Source organism: Pongo pygmaeus, chromosome Y, assembly GCF_028885625.2.
Source record: "Pongo pygmaeus isolate AG05252 chromosome Y, NHGRI_mPonPyg2-v2.0_pri, whole genome shotgun sequence".
NCBI lineage: Eukaryota > Metazoa > Chordata > Mammalia > Primates > Hominidae > Pongo > Pongo pygmaeus.
The window spans coordinates 27,382,791-27,410,037 of NC_072397.2; the positions used below are offsets into that span (position 1 = coordinate 27,382,791).

General features: G+C 37.0%; 1 protein-coding gene and 1 pseudogene across 1 annotated transcript; both read left to right on the forward strand.

Moving 5' to 3' along the window:
• Positions 1-1,181: 1,181 nt before the first annotated feature.
• Positions 1,182-12,360, forward strand: LOC129025709 (glutamate dehydrogenase 1, mitochondrial-like). The gene is given in 6 exon segments (XM_063660950.1): positions 1,182-1,236; positions 2,625-2,709; positions 5,324-5,479; positions 9,599-9,647; positions 9,650-9,930; positions 9,932-12,360. Coding segments are annotated over 6 exon segments (1,950 nt in total). The 3' UTR covers positions 11,256-12,360.
• A 1,540-nt stretch (positions 12,361-13,900) lies between these two features.
• On the forward strand, positions 13,901-27,003 carry LOC129025710 (heat shock transcription factor, Y-linked-like; annotated as a pseudogene).
• The last annotated feature ends 244 nt before the right edge of the window (positions 27,004-27,247 follow it).

Sequence of the window (27,247 nt, forward strand, 5' to 3'; positions counted from 1 at the left end):
AGAAACTACCATCAGAGTGAACAGGCAACCTACAAAATGGGAGAAAATTTTCACAACCTACTCATCTGACAAAGGGCTAATATCCAGAATCTACAATGAACTCCAACAAATTTACAAGAAAAAAACAAACCAACCCATCAAAAAGTGGGTGAAGGACATGAACACACACTTCTCAAAAGAAGACATTTATGCATCCAGAAAACACATGAAAAAATGCTCACCATCACTGGCCATCAGAGAAATGCAAATCAAAACCACAATGAGATACCATCTCACACCAGTTAGAATGGCAATCATTAAAAAGTCAGGAAACAACAGGTGCTGTAGAGGATGTGGAGAAATGGGAACACTTTGACACTGTTGGTGTGACTGTAAACTAGTTCAACCCTTGTGGAAGCCAGTGTGGTGATTCCTCAGGGATCTAGAAGTAGAAATTCCATTTGACCCAGCCATCCCATTACTGGGTATATACCCAAAGGACTATAAATCATGCTGCTATAAAGACACATGCACTTGTATGTTTATTGCGGCATTATTCCCAATAGCAAAGACTCGGAACCAACCCACATGTCCAACAATGATAGACTGGATTAAGAAAACGTGGCACATATACACCATGGAATACTATGCAGCCATAAAAAATGATGAGTTCATGTCCTTTGTAGGGACATGGATGAAATAGGAAATCATCATTTTCAGTAAACTATCACAAGAACAAAAAACCAAACACTGCATATTCTCACTCATAGGTGAGAATTGAACAATGAGAACACATGGACACAGGAAGGGGAACATCACACTTCGGGGACTGTTGTGGGGTGGGGGAAGGGGGGAGGGGTAGCATTCGGAGATATACCTAATGCTAGATGACGAGTTAGTGGGTGCAGCGCACCAGCATGGCACATGTATACATACAGAACTTACTTGCACATTGCGCACATGTACCATAAAACCTAAAGTATAATAATAATAATAATAAAATAAATAAAATAAAATAAATTTAAAAAAAAATAAATATATAAAATGTATTCATTAAAAAGATTTTCATAACCCAAATGTTAAAGTTGCTCAATGTATTTTAATTATATTCTGAGAGGTACTTTTTAAAAAAAATCATAATTTGAGAAGAGAACATTTGAATGCATTTTATTACTTTTAAATGTCCATATTAGTTAAGCAAAATGAGTAGGAATGTCGAAATTTTACACAAAACTGAATCTCAGAGTGGGAGCCAATGTAAGTAGGTTAACAAGTAATAACATGAAATTTAGTTGATTTGAAGAGAAATCTGAGGGTTAAGAATATAATTAACAACAGCATTCTGTACAGATATTTAATTGGAAATATGAAATTATATTTGTTTATGTTTTTTCTCGGTTTGAGTATATTTTTTAGTACATTGTAGGAGTTTCTAGCTAAACTCAGTATTCAAAAGTTCAGATCTTTATGTGTTCTGTAGGATCTACGTAGAGAGAAGAATTTCCTTTTTGAAAACACTTTTTTTGTTTATTTGTTTAACTATTGTATTAGAATAGTAAATATATATTTTCAAAAGAGATTTTTTAACTAAACACTATTTTTCTTAAACTATTTAGCCAATGTTTTCTTGTGATTAATATATATTTTCAAATATATAAGAGGATATGCAGTAAAATCTATGAACTTGTCACCAATATGTATTTCTGATGCAGAGATTTTCTTTTAGGTATATGCACATCTTCAAACACTTACCTATTTTTTTATCAGAAATATGCAATATACAATATGGTTAACTTTGTTTTGTACTTAGTCACACACCTGTCAATACATGAAGATCTGTTTAATTCTCTTTTGTAGCTACTTAAATTGCATTTCAATGTGCTCTAATTTATGCAATCCACCTCTAAGTTGAAGTGAGGTGTAAGTTGTATTCAGTTTTACAAAAAGTAATATTTACAATTTTCATGGGTATTTTAAAGACATCATCTAATTGACTTCTTCTTACAATAAAACTGTGAACATATTTAAAGCAATTATCACTATTAGCTGAGGAAGAAAGTGATATGTATGTGGAGGTTATAGTTTTTATGAGTTGGAAAAATAATTTAAATGAAGTGCTCAATTAAAACTGAGAAAACCCTAATGTTCCATTTATATACAGTTCTGATGAAAGTGTATTGGATATAATTATTTTAAGTGCAAAAGTTTTTTAATATGTAAAGTCATAATGATTAATGCTAAGTCTCTGTTTAACACATGAGAATATAATATTATATCATCGTGTATGAACTCGTTCTAATAGAATTATTACAAAAGCAATGCCATTAAAAATGTGGACTTAAAAATTCTGTATTTAATAGTCTTTATAGTGGCTCACATTGCTGATGTAAAAGTTTAAAGTACTCTTTCAAAATGGCTGTGTTAGCCTGATAGAATAAATTTCACAGCCCAATTAAGAGAACAATGGGTAAAATCATTATTTTTGTTGCAAAATCATTATTTTTTCTTAGCTTGTGAAGCACTCAGTGAGTAGGAATAACTGTCCCCTGTTGGATCCTGCCCACCAAAAAGATTGGTGAGACTCAGAGAAACTGCTGCTACTTTTCACCTAAATTATGTGATCCATCAACTATACATAATCCTAGTCATCAGAAATAGTTTATCTACAATTGAAGAAACAGTTGGTGATAAAGATGACGATTGTTCAGAGATGGGAAACAAAATTGTGAGGTAAGTTTTAATTATATATTTTTAAATATTCTGATAGTAGATACTGTTGTTATTCCTGAGATTAATGTACTTTCATGAGATTTTTATCCGTACTGCATTTTGATGATATGGCTAGAAAATATGAGATACTATGACTGGCATATTTATTGTGCTCTCTATCTAGTAACTTGAAATTTTGGTTAATAATATGTATCACTTTTTGTTTGTTTGTTTTGAAACCATGGTAGATACAATCACATTTGTATGACCTGGTAAATGAAATTCAGCCTTTGAATAATGAGAATTTTTTTTTTTTTTTTTTTTTTTTGAGGTGGAGTCTCATTCCGTCACCGAGTCTGGAGTGCAGTGATGCAATCTCAGCTCACTGCAAGCTCTGCCTCCTGGGCTCACACCATTCTCTTGCCTCACCTTCCCAAGAAGCTGGGACTACAGGAGCCCAGCATCACTGCCGGCTATATTGTTTTCATATTATTAGTAGGGATGGGGTTTCACTGTGATAACCAGGGTGGTCTCCTGACCTCGTGATCTGCCCGTCTCAGCTTCCCAAACTGCTGGGATTACAACCACGAGACAATGTGCCAGGCCTTTTATTTTTAATAATTATATTCACATTTTGTCTTTTAAAGAGCCATTTTTTTTTTTACTTTTGTTCTGTCTGTGTCATATAAGCTGTGCTTATTTTTAGGAATCTCTGAATATTTTTCTCAAATTAGGGTTTTTTCTGCTAAGGAAAAAAATTGTTTTTGAGATAATGCTACATGGACCTGTTAGCAACATGATATAATTCTTACAATCAGGCTGCTAAGTGTATAAAAACATCTGGTTGAAAATACATAGTACATGGTTGAAAATAAAGCAGAAAAAACGTTAGGTTTTAGTGGCAGTTTACATATTTAAGATATAGCTATTAAGTAAATGAACCCGGAAAACTTTAATTTTGGAAACGTTTGTATTCAAGTAATTTATCATTCCTATACTTTTTTGCATGGATATTGACAGAAACTAAATAAAAAAATTAGAATATTTTAACTCTAGTAAATAATTCTTAAATTTCTGTTTATCTTCCTCAGTGATCATAAATAGTTTGGTTTTCAAATAACATCTCAGCGCTTATCATCAATAGAGATTGAAACACAAACTTGCTTCTGCCTTTCTAGATCTGATAGATCACACCATACAGTTATTACAACCTTGGTAGCATTTCTTTTATTAGAATCTCCATATGGGATGTTCACTAACACTTGATTAACAGCCACTAACAGACAACAACAACAAAAAAGTAAAATTTAAGTCCTGGCATTGTAGTCGGTTTTACCTCAAGGGTTTTGAATTTAAAACAGATGGCGGGGGAGGAGGAAGGGATAGCTTTAGGAGATATACCTAATGCTAAATGATGAGTTAATGGGTGCAGCACACCAGCATGACACGTATACATATGTAACTAACCTGCACATTGTGAACATGTACCCTAAAACTTAAAGTATAATAATAATAAAATTAAAAATAACAGATAGAGATGGTTAATTATACTGACAAAAAGTGAATGAGGCAGACAGAATATAAAATTCAAATAAAGTCCCCACCTGTGTTCTTGGTTGCCTCTGCTTTATGTTTTCTTAGGATTCACTGTGGCATGCATATCTGCCTAGCTAATTTTTCTGCATGATGAACTTCATCAGGGCACAAACTGGGTATTGTTTATTTTTGTATCAAAAACCTCAGGTGTAGAGAAAAACATATAGAAACTGATATGTGTAAAATGACTGTATTTTGCTCTGTAGCTACAAAGAAATTATGACCTTTGGAGCACCTGTGTATGTTCTCATTCCTTCCACAACTACTCTTAACATTCGTATTTATTGAGTGGTAATAATTCCAAATACATCACATAAATTATATCATGAAATCTGTAAAAATACATTATACTCACAAGAGGACTCTGAATTCTAGCAGAACAAGCTATCTTATTCCTCGTAAGTTATTTATCACAGGGCACATAGCCATCAGTGTCCGTGTCGGTAATGTTTTCTGATTTGCAACAAATAAGAGACTTCTACATACACAGGTTCTGCAAACAGATTTCTCCAAATATATATTAAAATGTTTGAAAACAAAAACAAATCAATACTACAGTAAAATGTAACAAATTTAAAGCCATGAGAGTATATTATCTGTCTACAGATCATTTACATTTTATTAAATATTTATGTAGAGATAAAGCAAACTACACAGGAGGAGGAGTGTGAATTATATTTACATACTCCATCATCGTAAACCAGAAGCTTGAGCAGACACAAATTATAGTATTTAAGAGGCTCCTTGAGCCAAACCCCTACAAATATCAAACGATTACTATATGGAAATATTTTAAGCTTTGGTAAGAAAGTATTGCTTAAGGTAGTTATGGCATAATCACCCTAATGATGCTAATTTTTATTTACTTATCTTTTTATAAATAAATTAAAAGATTATAAACCTTAAAATTATCATTAAATTGTTTTAATGTTTGCTCAGGGAATGTGAACATTTGTACATGTTCTCTGTTTAAGGTGTGTAACACAGTTAAGCACTTGCTATTTAAATAATTTTCTTTTCTTTTTTTTTTGGCCAACAGAAATGATTTGTGTACGACTAAAAAATGGGCATTTACATTCAGTGATTATTTTGAATTTCCTTGGGAGTTGGATATGGGACCTTACACAGAAGCAGGCATTGCAAAGCTGGAAGAGAATAATGTGAAATCAGAAAATTGGTTGATTCCACAGAAAGAGTAACCTGAAAATAAAACTACAAAGATCACAAAATGCAGACTTTTAGTGTGCTTGTATACTGTGGTCAAGCAAAGCAGTGGACATTATTATTCTCATATTATTCAAAAAATGGTAGGATGATGACTGAGATTACTGGTATAAATTTCATGATGAAGATTTAACAGGACTTAACATGGATGATGATAAAGAAATTTTATCAAAGGCCTTTTCTGCATCTATTGAGATAATCGTGTGGTTTTTGTCTTTGGTTCTGTTTATATGATGGTTTGCATTTATTTATTTGTGTATGTTGAACCAGCCTTGCATCCCAGGGATGAAGCCCACTTGATCATGGTGGATAAGCTTTTTGATGTGCTGCTGGATTCAGTTTGCCAGTATTTTATTCAGGATTTTTGCATCAATATTCATCAGGGATACTGGCCTAAAACTCTCTTTTTTGTGGGTATGTCTCTGCTAGGCTTTGGTATCAGGATGATGCCGGCTTCATTAAATGAGTTAGGGAGGATTCTCTTTTTCTATTGAGTGGAATAGTTTCAGAAGGAATGGTACTAGCTCCTCTTTGTACCTCTGGTAGAATTCAGCTATGAATCCACCTGGTCTTCGACTTTTTTTGGTTCATAGGCTATTAATTACTGCCTCAATTTCAAAGCCTGTTATTGGTCTATTCAGGAATTCAACTTCTTCCTGGTTTAGTTTTGGGAGTGTTTATGTGTCCAGGAAATTTGTCCATTTCTTCTAGATTTTTCTAGTTTGTTTGTGTAGAGGTGTTCATAGTATTCTCTGAAAATACTTAAATGTAAGACCTAAAATCATAAAAATCCTAGAAGAAAACCTAGGCAATACAGGACATAGGCATGGACAAGAATTTCATGTCTAAAACACCAAAGGCAATGCAACAAATGCCAAAATTGACAACTGGTGTCTGATTAAACTAAAGAGCTTCTGCACAGACAAAGAAACTTCCATCAGAGTGAACAGGCAACCTACAAAATGGAAGAAAATTTTTGCAATCTACCCATCAGACAAAGGGCTAATATCCAGAATATACAAACAGCTTAAAAAAATTTACAAGAGAAAATCATACAACCCCATCAAAAAGTTGGCAAAGGATATAAACAGGCACTTCTCAAAAGAAGAAATTTACGCAGCAGAAAGCCACATTGAAAAATGTTGATTAACACTGGCCATCAGAGAATTGCAAATCAAAACCACAATGAGAGACCATCTCACACCAGTTAGAATGGCGATCATTAAAATGTCAGGAAACAACAGGTGTTGGAGTGGATGTGGAGAAATAGAAAAACTTTTACACTGTTAGTGGGACTGTATACTAGTTCAACCATTGTGGAAGACAGTGTGGTAACTCCTCAAGGGTCTAGAACTGGAAATATCATTTGACCCAGCCCTCCCATTACTAGGTATATACACAAAGGATTATAAATCGGCTGCTATAAAGACACATGCACACGTATGTTTATTGTGGTACTATTCACAATAGCGAAGACTTGGAACCAACCCAAATGTCCATCAATGATAGACTGGATTAAGAACATGTAGCACATATATACCATGGAATACTATGCAGCCATAAAAAATGATGAGTTCATGTCCTTTGAGGGGACAAGGATGAAGCTGGAAACCATCATTCTGAGCAAACTATCACCAAGGACAGAAAACCAAACACCATATGTTCTCACTCATAGGTGGGAATTGAACAATGAGAACACTTGGACACAAGATGGGGAACATCACACACTGGGGCCTGTTGTGGGATGGTAGGAGTGGGGAGGAGGGAGGGATAGCATTAGGAGATATACCTAATGTAAATGATGAGTTAATGGGTGCAGCACACCAGCATGGCACTTATATACATATGTAACAAACCTGCACGTTGTGCACATGTACTCTAGAACTTTAAGTGTAATGATAAAAAAAAGAAATTTTAAAAATTAGTGTTTTGACGGAGAGTACATGAATGTATTTAATCATATGCTGAAGTGCATGTCATACAGACAGCAGAAGAGGTGATAAAATGCTTATATAGTTTTGAAGCAATAAACAAATGGACATGATTGATGAAGGAGATGAGATGATAAGACATATATTATGACTAACTGTTGCAAGACCACATTACATCGTCATGTCACCAGCCTTCAAGAAAAGCGTACGGTAAAAAAAAGAAAATGACATTTATTCCTAAATGAAAGCAATAAAGATGAGAGTATTTGCAGTTTGTGAAAGAACTGCTTACATGTAATGGTGTTTATTTAAACCCTGCTCATGCTAAGCTTTTAGATTAGCTTCTTCGTAATAAAAATAATGTGTCCTTGGCTTCTACGATTCTTTACAAGACATCAACATGTTTTTAATATTTTTCTTCAGTCTTCTTTTTGCTTTTTTCATAGAATCATTAGCCTTAATTTATGTGAATGTGTTGCCTTTCTGGTTTAATTATTCTAAAGTAAAAAAATTTAAGATATCTCTACCTTAGAATAGTGGAACTTAATGTATGGATATATGAAAAGCATTTATTTATTACACCAGTGATCATTTTTTACTGAAGCATTAGTTTAAAATGTGGGTTAGTGAAGTGGTAAGATCATCAGTAAAACTAGTCTTAACTAACAAAAATTATGTTAAGAAAGAGCTTGAAAATACAACTGTTTTTGACTGTATAGGTACTTTTTATTTAAAGAGCAGAATTATTTTTCTGCCTGAATCAAAATAAATTACTTTGATTAGTATACACATTGCTGCTGTATTCCTCATTATCATTGTATTTTACATTTTAAAAAAGTAATTTGTGTTCCTGCCAGTGACTGGTATACAGCTTTGGATTTTATTCATAGGGAACTTATAATTGGTTTGGTTGTCTATTATACTGCTTTATATTTTCCTAACCATAAAAACATTATTTCAAATTTTAAATATACAATAAACATTTTTGCAGTAATTGTGAGAGAATTCTTCCTAAACTTAAACTTGTCTAATCTAAATGTGTGTTTATTATTTCAAAATTGGTTCCTACTCCAATACCTTCGTATTGCACGTTTTTCCACTTTATCGTTAAGTATGAAGTTTTACCTTTACTAAATAAAATATTAAGTGATAATTAAAAAGATATAACATATTGTAGATGAGGTTTTCTTGGTGATATTCATAATTCCAATAATTTGGAAGGCCAATGCAAAAGATCGCTTGAGGCCAAGAATTTTGAACATGGTTTGGCCAAAGAGTGAAACACAATCTCCACAAAAGTTTTTACAAATCAAGAAGTTATGGTAGCTCACACCGGTAACCTTAGCAATCTATAAGTCCATGGTGAGTGGATCAGTTCAGCATATAAATTGAGGCCAGCCTGAACAATATAACAGGATTCTGTCTATACAAAAAATTAAAATAATTAAAGAAATTAAATAATTATCTGAGCCTACTGGCCTTTTCCTGGAGAACCAGCTAACTGGGAGGCTGAAGCTGCAAGAACATGGGTATCACAGGCTGCCACTAAGGAGATGAGACAGATACCTGATTCTTTCACATAGCTAAGTGGATACAGCCTACTTTACATTTATCTTTTTCATGTAAAATTGCTTATTTTCTTGACTTTGTATGACTATAGGTAGGGTTGTAGTTTGGAGTCAGAGGACAGCTTTAGCTGAGCCATCTTCCCTGAAAACACAAGGCATTCTTCCTTCCTACACAGTCACCCATCTTAGTGCCCCAAAACGTTCAGCCAATTTGACTTAGATTGTCCTAAATTAATGTGATTTTTGTCTTCTGATCCTTCCATTAACGCTCTCTTTTCTCCACACTCAAGTCCCATCTTTGGCTACTGTCAGTAATCATTCATCCCCTCCCATCACAAAAGAAGCCTGTACTCCCTTCAGATACAGCAACATGAAAATTCCCCAGAAAAACCACAAAATAAAAAAATACATATTTTAATTTTGCACTTTTTTAATTTTTAAAAAACGGTCAAAATTGAGGAACCACATGCATCTGGTAGGAGACGGGTTTCATCTTCACAAAGAATTTACTGATAGGAACATTTTTGTTACATAATATTAGTAGAAAAAATTCTGAATGAAACAAGAACAAAAAATCCCCAAAACCTGAAGTGAAGCCCTGCTGCTGGCCCGGGACGGGCCCTCTGCCCTGGGTTCGGCGGCCCCCTCTCCGCCGCCTTGTTGGGCCGGGCCCAGAGACAGTCCGCCGCCGCCTCACAGCCAGGGTTCGCATTGGCCGCCTGGCGCCACTACAGCGAGGCGGTGGCCAAGCGCGAGGACGATCCTAACTTCTTCAGGACGGTGGAGGGCTTCTTCAATCGCGGCGCCAGCATCGTGGAGGACAAGCTGGTGGATGACTTGAGGACCCGGGAGAGCGAGGAGCAGAAGCGGAACCGGCTGCACGGCATCCTGTTGATCTTCAAGCCCGGCAACCTTGTGCTGAGTCTCCTTCCGCATCCGGAGCGACGACAGCTCCTGGGAGGTCATCTAAGGCTACCCAGCCCAGCACAGCCAGCACTGCACACCCTGCAAGGGAGATGTCCGTTACAGCACTGATGTGAGTGCAGATGAAGTAAAAGCTTTGGCTTCTCTGATGACATACAAGTGTGCAGTGGTTGATGTGCCATTTGGGGGTGCTAAAACTGGTGTTAAGATCAACCCAAAGAACTATACTAATAATGAATTGGAAAAGATCACAAGGAGGTTCACCATGGAGCTAGCAAAGAAGGGCTTTATTGGTCCTGGCATTGATGTGCCTGCTGCAGACATGAGCACAGGTGAGCGGGAGATGTCCTGGATCGCTGATGCCTATGCCAGCACCATAGGTCACGATGCTATTAATGCACTCTCCTCTGTTACTGGTAAACCCATCAGCCAAGGGGGAATCCATGGACGCATCTTTGCTACTGGCCATGGTGTCTTCCATGGGATTGAAAACTTCATCAATGAAGCCTCTTACATGAGCGTTTTAGGAATGACACGAGAGTTTGGAGAAAAAACATTTCTCGTTCAGGGATTTGGTAATGTGGGCCTACACTCTATGAGACAATTACATCATTTTGGTGCTAAATGCATTGTTGTTGATGAGTCTGATCGGAGTATATGGAATCCAGATGGTATTGACCCAAAGGAACTGGAAGACTTCAAATTGCAACATGGGTCCATTCTGGGTTTCCCCAAGGCAAAGCCCTATGAAAGAAGCATCTTGGAGGCCTACTGTGACATACTGATCCCTGCTGCCCGTGAGAAGCAGTTGACCAAATCCAATGAACCCAGAGTCAAAGCCAAGCTCATTGCTGAAGGTGCCAAGGGGCCCACAACTCCAGAAGCTGACAAGATCTTCCTGGACGGAAACATTATTGTTATTCCAGATCTCTACTTGAATGCTGGAGGAGTGACAGTATCTTACTTCGAGTGGCTGAAGAATCTAAATCATGTGAGCTATGGCCATTTGACCTTCAAATATAAAAGGGATTCTAACTACCACATGCTCATGTCTGTTCAAGAGAGTTTAGAAAGACAATTTGGAAAGCACGGTGAAACTATTCCCATTGTACCCATGGCAGAGTTCCAAGACAGGATGTCAGGTGCAACTGAGAAAGACATCAGGCACTCTGGCTTTGTGTACACAATGGAGTGTTCTGCCAGGAAAATCATGTGCACAGCCAGGAAGTATAACCTGGGATTGGACCTGAGAACAGTTGCCTATGTCAATACCATTGAGAAAGCCTTCAAAGTGTGCAATGAAGCTGGCGTGACCTTCACATAGATGGATCATGGCTGACTTCCTCACTGCCCTCTTCACGTGTGACTTCTGCAGACCTATCACAAGTTTACATGTAACCACATAAATCCCTTTCTCTCCTGACTCATTAATAATGGATACCATTCTCAACAAGTCAATCCAAATCAGCCTGTTAAGGAGTAATAAATTAAGGTTAGAGGATCATGTACGAGCTGAGTGTGAAAGTAGAAATCACCTACATCAGAGAGCCATTTTGGTATTTTGCCTTTAAATAAAAAGCCTCCTCAATCTGGCTATGCAGCCTTGCTCTGTGGCTTTTCCCAACACAATCAGTGCTAGTGTTGGGGAAGGGACAGTCAAGAGCAGTCAGTTGCTTACTTATTTTGCTCTGGATGAGTCTGGGACATGCTTTAACTTTAACACATTTAAGAAGTAGTTGTGTGGCCTTTTCAGAAGGTGGCATGGTCCTCAAGTGAGTTCTTAGTATTTTATGTCAGCAAAATAACACAATTTTGCAGGTTACAGACAAATATAAAAGCTGTTTCTGTTTATGAATTTTATTATTTTAGAATAGAATAAGTACATGCTGTCTTTAATCACTTAACAAGCCTAACCTTGACTCAAACAGTGAATGCCTATAAAAATAATAAATAAAAAAACTAGTATTTTTATATCATAAATCAATATTATTTATAGCTTATCATTCATGTGTTGTTGTCCAGCAAATATTAAAAGCCCTGTGGATAATTAAGTTTTCTTCATACCTGCAAAATATGGAGGCTATTTTCACTAAAACTGTCAGAATTTGCTTACTATAATTATGAAACATAGTCCAAAGAATGCAGGAATCTTTTTATCATGTTAACTAATTTTTCTCTTTTGAAGACCTATGGTTGACTAATTAAACTATAATTCAAGTAGAGTGTCCCAGAAAGAAACCACTTCGGCTCCCTCTTTGGAGTCTGGCTGGCTCTGAGCATTGCCAATGGCCCCTACTCACCTTACTTTGTATCCTCTCCTTTTAGAGGCTTTGCATTCTGCACCCAGCTTCACTAACAGTGGGCTCAAAACAACCTTGGGTTGAGTGTTTCACTTGGGAGTTATTTGGCCAGTGCCTTTTGAACAGTAGTGTCCCGATGAAGTGGTAGATAATATATGTGTAAGAATCAACTTCTTTTTTTTTAAACTATAACACCCTTCAGAAATTTCTCACTACTTTGTAACTGCATGGCTTAACCTGTTGATAAAAGCAGTTATTTAAAGTCTACGTTTTCCAAAAAAAAAAAAACAAACAAAAAACCTAAAGGATATTAAACCAGGACAATCTTCTAACAATGACACCTCTTTCCAGTATAAGAGAACTACCTCCTATGATATGAGAAATATCAATATTTTATTTCTTTCTTCTACACATATTCAACACTTATGAATGCCAAAGAGTTCAAATTTTAATATGTCAAATTCAACCATGAAGATATAAAAATTCTTACTGTAAATGCAGCACTGTTGTTTCATTCAATAATAATATTACTTTATGAATTCAAGTCCTGCTTAATAATGATAATATTATTTGCAGGACACAAAGATCATTCCTTACAAATCTTTTTTTAATAGAGATTATGTTCTTGGAGCCAAATAAAAATTTTGCTGCTTAGACACACATACATATGTTCTTTTCTTAAAACATTTTCTTGTTATTATTTTTATTGTTATTATTATTTATTTACATCTACTCTTTGGGAATTCCTTACAAGTAAATCACCAGCTTTTAAAATATTTCATCATTAATATTTGTCAGATATTTACAGACATAACAAATAAAATCATTATTTATTTTTCTGATATGACTGAAAAATGTTTTGAAGAGACATGCATATAAATAACTTTTATTCTGAAAAGTAATCAGTTAGTTTTATTCACATTTGTTTTCTCCTTAATTTATCAAGGTAAGTTTCACATAATGTGAAATTACATTTGAGTATGCAATTCAGTGAAATTTATTCTGCTTATGATGTTGTACAATCATCATCTATCTTTAGTTCCTAAATATTTCTATTGTCCAACAGGAGACTCCATATCTACTAAACAGTTCTTTTTATTTCTCAGTCCCTGATAACCAGTAACCTACCTTTTATCTCTATGGCTATGCCTTTTTACCACATGGGTTTTGCACTGCAGCAGTTTTCAATCCAACATGCCAAAGTCATAGAGGTTTTAAAATTGTTCATTTTTCTTTTCCTTTTCCTTTTTTTTTTTTTTCATTTTGCAATTACCAGGCCCTGTGCTCCTCTCACCAATCTAGTAAGAGTGTGTGTGTCAGTGAGAGAATTATTACATTTATTTCAGGGATTGAGGACATTATTTTCTTATTTATTTAAATGCTGCTACAGGGATGAGATTTTGCAGCCTACAGTATGTAAGTGAGCAGTCTATAATTTATTTTCACTGGATACATTTCTCAGACTTGGAAGGAAATACTTTTAGCCAGATTTTTATTGGTTGCTAGGAGACTAAAGTACTCTTGTGATGTCTTTGCTACTCAGCTTGACATATACTAGAGTGATGCTTTAGATTGGTTTGCCTTCATAGGCCTTCTGAAGCAGTGTTTGAAGCTGCAGTCTTGAAAATCATAGAGGCTGAAAAAATATCTAAAGAAATATTTATTTGAGATGGCACATGTTTCTTCAGAAACTCAAGTTGTTTCTCCCAGAGATGAATTAACTGATTCAGAAGCCTTCCACTAGATCTCCACTGTGTAAACACACATTCCCTGGGGACTCAGACTTAAGGTCAAACATTGAAGAAAATTCTGTTCAGGATTTGTCACAAGAATCCTTGTTAAAATGGCCATGTTACAGAGTGTGTGTCTCTGAGCCAGATAAAGATAATGATTTTTTTTTCTGTGACCTTTCCCAGGAAACGTTGGAAAATATTTGAGAGTGACCAATTCACGTCTATTCTATGGGATGAGAATGGAACTTGCATAGTGATTAATGAAGAACTCTTCAAGAAAGAAATTTTGGATAGAAAGTCTCCTTGCAGAATATTTCAAGCTGACAGTATTACAAGTTTTGTTTGACAGCTCAGCCTTTATGGATTTAGTAAAATTTACAGAATTTTCAAACATCTGCCTTTGTAGCCACCTTTCTGGCAGAAGAGAATAAATCCATTGTCTCGAGCAAGGTATTTAACATATTTCAGTTAACACTTTACATAGAGTAGATATGTAATTTTACTTTGTACATCAGTAAATATATTAATACATGCAGTGAGACCACATTTTGAAAATTATATAAAACACTAATGTAAAAATTATTTAATTTTTTGAAATTATTGAGTTCAGCTTGAGCATTAATCTTTCAGGGTTTTAAGAAATTTTGCTAACAACTTTGAATCTCATTTATCAAAATAAATGTACCAAAGCCATTAATGCAATGTTACTATTAATATATAACATGTTTTCACTTGAGGGCTTAACAATTTGAGTGCTTTTTTCCCAAAAGCACATTCCTGAAGATAGTAAACCATGTTCATGAATTACTTGATGACATTAAGTTTGTGTGATGAAACAGAAATCTGATATTTTAAGTGTTATGTTTGTTATTGCCACTTGTCTCAACAAATTACAGAAGATCAACATGCTATTTTAAATCAGTTGACCACTATTCATGTGCACTCTCATAGCACCTGCATCCAAGCAAGTGGCCACATTGTGAGTTTCATTACAACCACAACTTCTCAATACCCTAACATATCTCCCTAGCAAAACCATTATCTGGGGCTGATAGTGGAACAATCTGCTCTTCCAACAAGATATCCTGTGATATCAGTCAACAAGGCTACACATTTTAACCTGCTACCAGCAGGCAACTCGTGGTTGCAAATGCCTATGATACCTGATACATCAGCTGTCCCTCATTCCAGGCCAGATCTTCAACCATCACAACTGGACAAATATCACCCTAATTACAAATGATCTTCCATTAAAAGAGTACCAAATTATGCGGGACAACAGAGACTAACATTTACATTGACCAAAAAAATCCTAAAAAATTCTGTAATTATCTTACTGAACAATAAAACTGCATGTCGACTTTCATGTTTGCTTTTTTCTCTTTTTCTCAAAGTATAGTTAAAAGTAGAATGGTGTTTTCTTTCAGTGTCAGGCTATTGTACTAATTTTTGTAAAAGTATATATGGGCTTTTTGATCATTTGTAAGGAAATTTAATGTGCTCCTATGTAAGTTAACTAATTTAGTTCTCTAAAGAGGAAAAAATAATAAAGTCTTTGGGTCCATTTGCTGCTGAAACAACACAGTACCACTGCCTGGGTAATTTGTAAAAAGACTTATTTTGCTCATGGTTCTGGAGGTGGGGAAGTCCTAGGGGCTGCATCTCATGAGATCTTCTTTCTATGTTACAACATGGTAGGTTGACCTCATATGGTGAAGGGCATGAGATGAACAGAAAATCGAGGCCAAACTCATCCTTCATCAAAGACAACTCACAGAATAAATAACTTGTTCTCCAGATAACACCATCAATTCAGTCATGAGGTTACACACACATGGCTAATCACCTCTCAAACATCCTACCTCCCAACAGTATCTCAATGGACACAGAATTTCAATGTGAAATTTGGAGGGGACATATCAAACAATGACAGCAGGCAAAGGAAAGGAAACAACTGGAGTTAGGAAAAAGTAATAAGTGACTTCTAAAGTACTCTGGCATAAATCAAATTAGGGCAAAAATTTGCATGACAGAAAGGGAATAGATGCTCACATAAACACATGCCCACAACACTGGGCTAATTTTTATATTTTTAGTAGAAATAGGGTTTCACCATGTTGGCCAGGATGGTCTTGAACTCCTGGCTGCCTGTGATCCACCCACCATGGCCCCCAAAGGTGCTGAGATTACAAGCTTGAGCCACCATATCCCACCTCTAATGCAGATTTTCATCACATTGGTTTCGTGCTCCATACAAAGTCAGATTTAATTGCTTTTGTCAGGATTAACACCTTTTAGATTCTGAGTCCAGATCCTCAGCATGGCTAAATAAATCCCTTCCAGACCTGATATTTGTTCTCCTTTCAGCTTCATGTCCTTCTATTTCACCACAGTGAGACATTCAGACCGTTCCACTTTCAGACATGCCCTTTTCTATCTGGTAACTTCAGTCCCATTATTTTCTTGTAGATAAAAGTATCTCCCCAATTTGCCTACTTAAGACGACTACAACACAGACATCACTCCTTCCAGGATAGTGCTTCTTGTCTATCACATTAGTTTTACTGTCTGTCTTGGACACCCAGCACTGATGTAACACAGTACCTAATACATATATGTATGTGTGTGTATATATATACACGTATGTATGTGAATTAGTCAATGTTGACTGGGACTTACAAATATAGCACCTATTTTCATTGTCAAAATGAACATTCTTGGTGTTGTGGCATTAATTTTTATTCTTTTTTCCTCACCACAACTTTTTCTAAAGGGGTAGGTCACAGTATTGTTCACTAGAGATGCAATGATTTTGACTTACTGAGACTAGCATCACTGGTTATCATTTCAACTATGATGCTTTCTTTTTAGGTCTAGTTATAATTTTTCCATGCTTCTAAAAGTTCTTTTTCGTCTTCTGTTTTGACTGGCAGGTCCTTGCCTGAAAGAATTAGCTGTCTCCTTACCACTTCTTCTTTTATTTGCAGTAGCAATTCCCAGTGGCAAAGGGATATTTGGGAGCCCTTTGTGACCTATGGAAAAAAACAAAATATCCTAAAATAAAAACCTAAAGAAGCTCTTTGTGAAACTGACTTTTGATGTGTGGATTCATTTGATAGAGCTTAACCTTTCTTTTGATTCAGCAGATTGGAAACCCTCTAACTGTAGAATCTGCAAAGGGACATTTGGGAGCCCATAAAAGCCTATGGGGAAAAATCTACTATACCCACACAAAAACTGGAAAGAAACTATCTCTGAAACTGCTTTGTGATGTGTGAATTCATCTCATGGAGTTAAACCTTTTCTTTAATACAACAGTTAGGAAAACTTTTGGAGAATCTATGAAGAGACATTTGGGAGTCCTTTGAGGCCTACAGTGAACTACCAAATATCCGCAAATAAAAACTAGAAAGAAGCAATCTGTGAAATGTCTTTGTGATGTGTGGATTCATCTCACAGAGGTAAGACTTTCTTTTCTTTCAGCAGATGGGAAACATTCTTTTAACAGTATCTGTGAAGGGACATTTTATAGCCCATGAGGTCTATGATGAAAAACTACATATCCCCAGAAGAAAACTGGAAAGAAGCTATCTGTGAAACTGATTTGGGAAGTGTAAATTCGTCTCACAGAACTAAACCTTCCTGTTGATTCAGCAGATTGTAAACACTCTTTTTGGGGAATCTGCAAAGGGACATTTTGGAGGCCACTGTGGGCCTTTTGAAAAGAAAAGAATATCCCCAGATGAAAACTAGAAAGAAGCTATCTGTGGAACTACTTGGTGATGTGTGGATTAATCTCATAGAGTTAAACTTTTATTTCAATCTAGCAGGTTGGAAATACTCTTTTTGTAGAATCTGTGAAGCAACATTTGGGAGTCCTTTGAGACCTATGAAGAAAAACTGAATATTCCCAGATAAAAGTTAGAAAGAAGGTATCTGTGAAACTATTTTGTGATGTGTGGATTCATCTCACAGAGCTAAACATTTCTTTGATTCAGCAAGTTGAAAACACTCTTTTTGAAGAATCTGTGAAGGGACATTTTGGATTCCATTGAAACCTATGGAGGAAAATTGGATATTCCAAGATTAAAACTAGAAAGAAACTATCTATGAAACTGCCTTGTGATGTGTGGGTTCATCTCACAGAGTTAAACCTTTCTTTTTATTAAACAGCTTGGAAACACTCTTTTTGGAGAATCTGTGAAGAGACCATTGGGAGTCCTTTTAAGCCTATAGGGAAAAATCAACTATCCCCAGATAAAAGATAGAAGCTTTCTTTGAAACTACTTTGTGATGTGAAGATTCATCTCACAGAGTTAAATCTTTCTTTTGATTCACCAGGTTGGAAACACTCTTTCTGGAGAATCTGCAAAGGGACATTTGGGAGGCCATTGCAGCCTTTGGGGGAAAATGGAATATCCCAAGATAAAAACTAGAAAAAAGTTCTTTGTGAAATTGCCTTGTGATGTGTGGATTCATCTTACAGACTTTTTTTTTTTATTCAGGAGGTTGGAAACACTCTTGTTAGACAATCTGTAAATGGACATTGGGGGTCCATTGTGGGTTATGAAAAAAAAACCATGCCAGATAAAAACTAGAAATAAGATATTTGTGAAATTTTGTGATGTGTGGATTCATTTTGCAAAGTTATATCTTTCTTTTGATTCAGCATGTAGGAAATACTCTTTTTGGAAAATCTGTGAAGGGACATTGAGAAGCTCATTGAGGCCTATTGAGAAAAACTGTGTATCCCCAGATAAAAATTGGAAAAAACTGTATGTGAAACTGCTTTGTGATGTGTGGAATGATCTCACAGAGTTAAACCTTTCTTTTGATTCAGCAGTTAAAAAACACTGTATTTGGAGAACCTGTGATGGAACATTTGGGAGCCCATTGAGGCCTAGAGTAAAAACAAAATATCCCTATATCAAAATTGGAAGGAAGCTATGTATCAAACTGTGTTGTGATGTATGCATTAACCTCACAGAGGTAAGCCTTCCTTTTAATTCAGCAGGTTGAAAACACTCTTTCAGGAGATCTGTGAGGGTACATTTGGGAACCCTTTGAGGCTTAAAGGAAATAACTGAAAATCCACGGGTATAAACTACAAAGTGTCTACTGTGAAATTGCTTTGTTTTGTGTGGATTCATCTCACAGTGTTAAATTTTGCTTTGATTCAATAGGTGGGAAACATTCTTTTTGGGGAATCTGCAAAGGAACATTTTGGAGCTTTTTGAGGCCAATGGGGAAAAACAATATCCTCAGGAAAAAACTAGAAAGAAGCTATCCATGAAACTGCTTTGTGACATCTGGATTCACCTCACAGAGTTAAACATTTCTTTTGATTCAGCAGGTTGGACACACTCTTTTTGGAAAATTTCCAAAGGGACATTTGAAAGCCCATTGAGGACAATCAGGAAAAAAACTGAATATCCAAGTTAAAAATTAGAAAGAGGTTATCTGTGAAATGGCTTTATGATGTGTGGGTTCATCTCACAAAGTGAAACATTTATTTTGATTCAGCAGATTGGATACCCTCTTTTTGAAGAATCTGTGAAGAGACATTTTGGAGGCCATTGAGATCTATGAGGAAAAATGGAGTATCTCCAGGTATAAACTAGAAAGAAGCTCTCTGTGGTACTGCTTTGTGATATGTGGATTCATCTCTCAGAGTGAAACATTTCTTTTGATACAGCAGTTTGGAAACACTCTCTTTGGAGAATCTACAAAGGGGCATTTGTGACACTTTTGAGGCTTAAGGGAAAAAATTGAATATCTTCAGTTAGAAACTAGAAAGAAGCTATCTGTAAAACTGCTTTGTGATGTGTGGCTATATCTCACAGAGTTTAAACGTTTCTTTTGATGCAGCAGGTTAGAAATGCTCTTTTTGGAGATTCTGATAAGGGACATTTAAAAGACCTTTGAGGCCCATGCAGAAAAAAACCACGTATCCTTAGGTAAAAACTAGAAATAAAGAATCTGTGAAACTGCTTTGTTTTTTGTGAATTCATTTCACAGAGTTAAGCATTTCTTTTGATTCAGCAGGTTGGAAACACTCTTTCTGGAGAATCTGCAAAAAGACATTTGGGAGCCCATTGAGGCCCATGGGGAAAAACAAAATATACCCAGGTAAAAACTATACAGAAGCTATTGGTATAACTGATTTGTGAAGTGTGCTTCATTTCACAGTGTTAAACTTTTCTTTTGACTCAGCAGGTTGGAAATACTCTTTTTCAGAATCTGAGAAGACACAATTGGGAACATGTTGAAGATTATGGGGAAAAGTGCAATATCCCCAGGTAAAAAATAGAAAAAAGCTATCAAAGAACCCACTTTGTGATGTGTGGATTCATCTCACAGAGATAAACCTTTCTTTTGATTCAGCAGGTAAAAAACACTTTCTGGAGAATCTACAATGGAACATTTGGGAGCCCATTGAATCATATGGGGAAAAACTGAATATCCCATGGTAAATACTAGGGAGAAGTTATGTGTAAAACTACTTTGTGATGTGTGGATTCATCTAACAGAAGGAAAACATCCTTTCTGCTCAGCAGGTTGGAAACACTCTTTTTGGAATATCTGCCTAGGGACATTTTGGACCCCATTGAGGCCTAGAGGGAAAACAGAATATCACAGATAAAAATTGGAAAGAAGATGTATGAGAAATGGCTTCATGATGTGTCGATTCATCTTACAGAGTTAAACTTTTCTTTTGACTCAGCAGGTTGGAAAGACTCTTTTTGGAGAATCTATGAAGGGATATTTGGGAGCTCATTGAGGACCATGGGGAAAAACCAAGTATCCCAAGGAATAACTTGAAGGAAGGTGTCTGTGAAACTGCTTTGTGATGTGTGGATCCATCTAACAGAGTTAAAACTTTCTTTTGATTCAGTAGGATGGAAACACTCTTTTTGGGGAGTCTGCAGCAGTAAATTTAGGAGCCTAGGAGACCATGTGGAAAAATAGAATGTACCCAGGTAGAAACTAAAAACAAGCTGTCTGTCAAACAGCCTTGTGATGTGTGGATTCAACTTACAGAGTTAAAACTTTCTTTTGATTCGGCAGGTTGGAAACACTCTTTTTGGAGGATCTGTGAAGGGACATTTGGAAGTCCATTGAGGCCAATGGGGTAAAATGGAATATCCCATGATTAAAAACTAGAAAGAATCTATCTGTGAAACTGCTTTGTGATTTGCAGATTCTTCTCACAGAGTTAATACTTTCTTTTGATTGGACAGGTTGAAAGCACTTTTTTTTTTTTTTTTTTTGGAGAATCTGTGAAGGGACATTTTAGATCCCATAAAAGATCATGGGGAAAGTCAGAATGTTCTCAAGTAAAAACTTGAAAGATGCTATGTGTGAAACTGCTTTGTGATTTGTGGATTCATCTCAGAATTAAACCTTTCTTTTGATTCAGCAAGTTAGAAAATCTCGGCTGAGTGGGGTGGCTCATGCTTCTAATCCCAGGACTTTGGGAGGCAAAGCTGGGTGGATGACAAGCTCAGGAGTTCAAGACGGTCCTGGCTAACATGGTGAAACACCATTCTATTAAAAATACAAAAAAAAATTAGCCAGGCATGGTGGTGGGTGCCTTAGTCCCAGCTACTTGGTAGGCTGAGGCAGGAGAATGGCATGTACCTGGGAGGTGGAGCTTGCAGTGAGTGGGAAATTGCAACACTGCACTCCAGCCTGGGTGACAGAGAAAGACTCCACCTCCAAAAAAAAAAAAAAAAGAAAAAGAAAATCTCTTTTTGGAGTATATGCAAAGGTATATTTGGGAGACCACTGAGGCCCATGTGGAAAAACTGAATATCTCCAGGTAAAGACAAGAAAAAAGCTCTCTGTGAAACTCTTTTGTGATGTGTAGATTCATCTTATAGAGTTAAAAGATTCTTTTGATTCAGCAGATTGGGAACACTCTTTTTTAGAGATTTTGCTAACAGATATTTATCAGCCCATTGAAGCCTATGGGGAAAATCCAAATATTCCCAGGTAAAAACTAGGAAGAAGGTATCTGTGAAACTGCTTTGTGATGTGTGGATTCATCTCATAGAGATAAACCTCTTTTTTTGGCTCAGCAGGTTGAAATACTCTTTATGGAGGATCTGCAAAGGGACGTTTTGAAGCCCATTGTGGCCAATGAGAAAAACAAAATATCACCAGGTAAAAACTAGAAAGAAGCTATCTGTAAAGCTACTTTGTGGTTTACTGATTCTTCTCACAGAGTTAGATGTTTTCTTTGATTCAACGGGTTGGAAACAATCTTTCTAGAAAATTTGCAAAGGGACATTTGAGAGCCCATTGAGGCATATGGGGAAAAACCCAATATCCCCCGGTAAAAACTAGAAAAAACTTTCTATGAAACTACTTTATGATGTGTGAATTCATCTTACTGAATTAAAAGTTTGTTTTGATTTAGCAGGTTGGAAACACTCTTTTTGGAGAATCTGCAAAGGGATTTTTAGGAGCCCATTAAGGCCCATGAGGAGAAACTGAATTTCCACAGGTAAAAACTAGAAAGAATCTGTGTAACAGCTTTGTGATGTGTGGATTCATCTCACAGAGTTAAATATTTCTTTGGATTCAGCAGGTTAAAAACAGTCTTTTGGAGGATCTATGAAGGAATTTTTGGCAGCCCATTAAAACCTATTGGGAAAAAAACGAATATCCTCAGGTAAAAACTAGAAAGAAGCTATCTGTGAAAATGCTTTTGTCATGTGTGGATTCATCTCACAGAGTTAAAAATTTCTTTGGATTCAGCAGGTTAAAAACATTCTTTTTGGAGAATCTGCATAGGGATATTTGGGAGTCCATTCAGGCTTATGTGGAAAAACCCAATATCCCCAGCAAAAAATTAGAAAGAAAATGTGAAAATGCTTTGTGATATGTGGATTCATCTCACAAAGTTAAATCTTTCTTTTGATTTATGTGGTTGGAAATGTGAGAAGGAGGGTTTCTGGGGTGCCAGTTGTGTTGGTCTCCCCTGTGTGAGACACCCATGGAAAGCCATGGCTGGTCTCTGAGCAGAAAATTCTCCTTATTACCTTCAGGTTTTTATGCCCCAAGAGCATAACCACTCAGTAGCATTCCACAGTTTTCTCAGGGAGATAATGCTCCCTTGAAGCAGTGGAGTATAGCCAAACATCTTGGCTTCTCCTAAAACCTGCTCCCACCTGTTTCAGTCCCAATAAGTTAAAGATCTTAAGTAGTTTAGACACACGCCCCTCCTCAAGGAAATTCACAGAAATCACCACTGCTATACATCTTATCGAATGACTCACAAGATCTCCTTCACTGATTAATCCTTTTCCTCATTCCTTCCTCCCCCTCCCATCTGCTGTAAGAACAAACTGTCCGTATACCAATAAATTGGGTGGAGCCTGAGGGCTCCAGGCTGTGAGGAAGCCTTCAATGCTCCAGTCGCCTAGACCCACCTTTTAAACACTTACTCGGTCTAACTCTTTTTTTCTCCACCAGAGTCAGGGTACCCACTGGGTAGGGTGGGACTGGTTTCCCCAACATCTGGCACCCAACACAGATCTCCCTGTAATCTCTACAATAATACAGTGAAGAAATGCCAGAGCATGGAAAGTGGAGCATGACTGACAAAGGACACCCACGTACGTTTTCACTTCAGGCTCTGTGGAGAATTCCATGGTAACCTCAGGAAAATGTGGGTCAGGCTGAAAGTAAGTTTGCTAATTACTTATGCCTGGTGACACAGTTATTGGGCTACAGTGGGGCAATTGTGAGTACCTGAAATCTCACATCTTTGTTCCATCTCATAGAAGAGTATTCTCCTTGGTTCATGGAATATGGAACCAGGCATGTAAAAGATTGGTATAAGGTTGGATCAGACTTAAAATTAGCACAATGAGAGAGCCACAATATTACTTTCTCCACTTGGTCATTGTGGTTGGCAATTAAACAGCACTGAAGTGCTTCCCCACTGAGGAGGAAGGAACAGGAGTTCCTTCTATGTCAGGATGACATAGAAAATTTTAACAATCAGAAGTCTGATGATGAGCAAAGTGAACCATCACAGTCTAGGTTTAAAAAGGGGTAGAAATGGGAAGCTATATATTAATCTTCAAAAACTTATGAAAGAAACAGTTCCATCTACTGCAGAAATATTGCCACCTACTGTGCCTTTAGGGGAAGGCCTGGAATGGTCACCCCTTCCTCAGCCTTATGAATTTCTGGAAAGGAAACCTGAGACACGGCTTGCCACTCCCAATGTTGCATGCCCCACCATTGACTGTGGTGAAAGGAAGCTGCATGCTTGCCCAACAGCCAATTACAGTAGGGAATGATCCAGGCTTGTACACCTGTTAATTATGGTAAAGGAATTCTGTGAGCCAGCCCAGATACTAATTATGACTCAGGGATAATCCAGGCATCCATTCTCCCGACACAAGAAATGGGGTATTTGGATGTTGGCAGTTTTTACTAATTATTTTGCCAGCTGAAAATTTCAGAGAACATTCTCAAGCACAGTGGGAGCTATTTTATTTTAAAATATTAAAAGACTTAAGGCAAGCAATTGGACAATATGGGCCAAATTCTCCTTATGTTCATTTCTTATTACAATCTGTGGCTTATAACCAACATTTAATATTTATGAATTAGGAGTTATTACCCTGATCCATCCTGTCTCCCTCTCAATTTCTCTAATTTGAAACTTGGTGGATGGATGAAACAACAAATTAGGCATGCAGAAATGCTCAAGCACAACCTCCCATTAATATCACATCTGATCTGTTGCTTGGAATTGGAGAGGCATGAGGTACTTGAAATCAACTGATGGTAATGGGTGTTGAACCTGTTGATCAGCTAAGAACTATATGCCTAAGAACCTGGGAAAAAATTCACAACCCTGGTACTACTTACCATTCTTTTAACTCAGTTCCACAGGTTCCAAGGGAGCCTTATCCAGATTTTGTCATCCATTTGCAAGACACGTCTCCAAAAGCCATTTTGGATTATCATGGCAGGAAAGTGCTTCATGAAGGAACATTTTGGAGCCCATTGAAATCTATGGGGAAAAACCTTATATTCACAGGTAAATACTAGGAACAAGCTATCTGTGGAACTGTTTGCTGATGTGTGGATTCATCTCACAGAGATAAAACTTTCTTTTGATTCAGCAAGTTAGAAACACTATTTTTGGTGAATCTGTCATGAAACATTTGAGAGTGCATTGAGGTCTATGAGGAAAAACTGAATATCTTCAGATAAAAACTAGAAAGTAGCTATCTGAAAAACTACTTTGTGATATGGGGGTTCATCTCACAGGGTTAAAACTGTCTTTTGATTCAGAAGTTAGAAACAGTATTTTTGAAGAATCCGCGTAAAGACATTTGGAAGGCCATTGAGGCCTCTGGGAAAAAAACAAGTATCTTCAGAAAAAACTAGAATCTCTCTGTGAAATTACCTTCGATGTGTAGATTTATCTAACAGAGTTAAACCTTTCTTTTCATTCAGCAGGTTGTAAACACTGTTTTTGTGGAATCTGCAAAGACACATATTGGAGCTCACTGAAACATATGCTGAAAAACAAACTACCCCCAGATAGAAACTAGAAAGAAGCTATCTGTGAAACTCTTTTGTAATATTTGGATTCATCTCAAAGAGTTAAACCTTTCTTTTAATTCAGTAAGTTGGGAAAACTCTTTTTAAAGGATCTCCAAAGGGAATTTTCGAGTCCATTGAGTCCTTGGGGAGAAACTGAATATCCTCAGGTGAAAACCATAAAGAAGCTATCTGTGAAACTGCTTTGTGATATGTGGATTCATGTCACAGAATTAAAATTTTGTTTTTATTCAGCACGTTGGAAACACTCTTTTTGGTGAATCTGTGAAGTCATATTTGGGAGCCCTTTGAGCTTTATGCAGAAAAGCAAAATTTCAAGAGATAAAAAAATAGAAAGAAGCTATTTGTGAAACAGCTTTGTGAGTTGCAGATTTATTCCACAGAGTTAAAGCTTTCTGTTGATTTAGCAGGTTGAAAACATTCTTTTAGGAGAATCTGCAATAAAACTTTTGAGAGCCCATTGAGGCCTATGGTGAAAAACCAAATACCTCCATTTAAAAACTAGAAAGAAGTGAGGGACTGATCCAAGATGGCTGAATAAGAACTGGTCCAGTCTACAGTTCCCAGAGTGACACAGAAGACAGGTGATATTTGCATCTCCACCTGAGGAACTGGGTTTATCTCTCTGGGACTTGTTGGACAGTGGGTGCAGACCATGGAGTGTGAGCCAAAGTAGGGAGAGACATTGCCTCACCTGGAAAGCATAGGGGGTCAGGAAATTCCCTTTCCTAGCCAAGGGAAGACATGACAGATGGTACCTGGAAAATCAAGACACTCCCATCCTAGTACTGCACTTTTCCAACAGTCTTAGCAAATGGCACACCAGGAGATTACATTCTGTGCCTGGCTCAGGGGGTCCAACACCCACAGAGCCTTGCTTACTGCTAGAGCAGCAGTCCAAGATCAAGCTGCAAGGCAATTGCAAGTCTGGGAGAGGGGCGTCCACCATTGCTGAGGCTTAAGTAGGTAAACAAAGCAGCTGGGAACTTCAAACTGTGTGGAGCCCATTGCAGCTCAATGAGGCCTGCCTGCTACTGTAGACTCCACCTCCGGGGGCAGGGTATAGCTGAATAACAGGAGGCAGAAACTTCTGCAGACATAAAAGTCCCTGTGTGACAGCTTTGAAGAGAGTAATCATTCTCCCATCATGGAGTTTGAGATCTGAGAATGGACAGACTATCTCCTCAAGTGGGTCCCTGACCCCCAAGTAGCCTAACTGGGAGACACCTCCCAGTAGGGAGTGACTGAAGTCTCATACAGCTGGGTGCACCTCTGAGACAAAGCTTCCAGATGAAGGATCAGGCAGCAATGTTTCCTGTTGTGCAGTATTTGCTGTTCTACAGCTGCCGCTGGTGATACCCAGGCAAACAGGGCCCGAAGTGGACTTCCAGCAAAGACCAACAGAGCTGAAGCTGAGGGCCCTGGATTTCAGAAGGAAAACTAAAAAACAGAAAGGAATAGCATCAACATCAACAAAAAGAACATCCATGCCAAACCCCCTTCTGAAGGTCACCATTATCAAAAACCAAAGGCAGATAAAACCACAAAGATGGGGAGAAACTAGAGCAGAAAAGCTGAAAATTCTAAAACTCAGACCACCTTTTCTCCTCCAAAGGAATGCAAGCTCCTCCCCAGCAACAGAAGAAAGTTGGAGGGAGAAAGACTTTGATGAGTTGACAGAAGTGGGC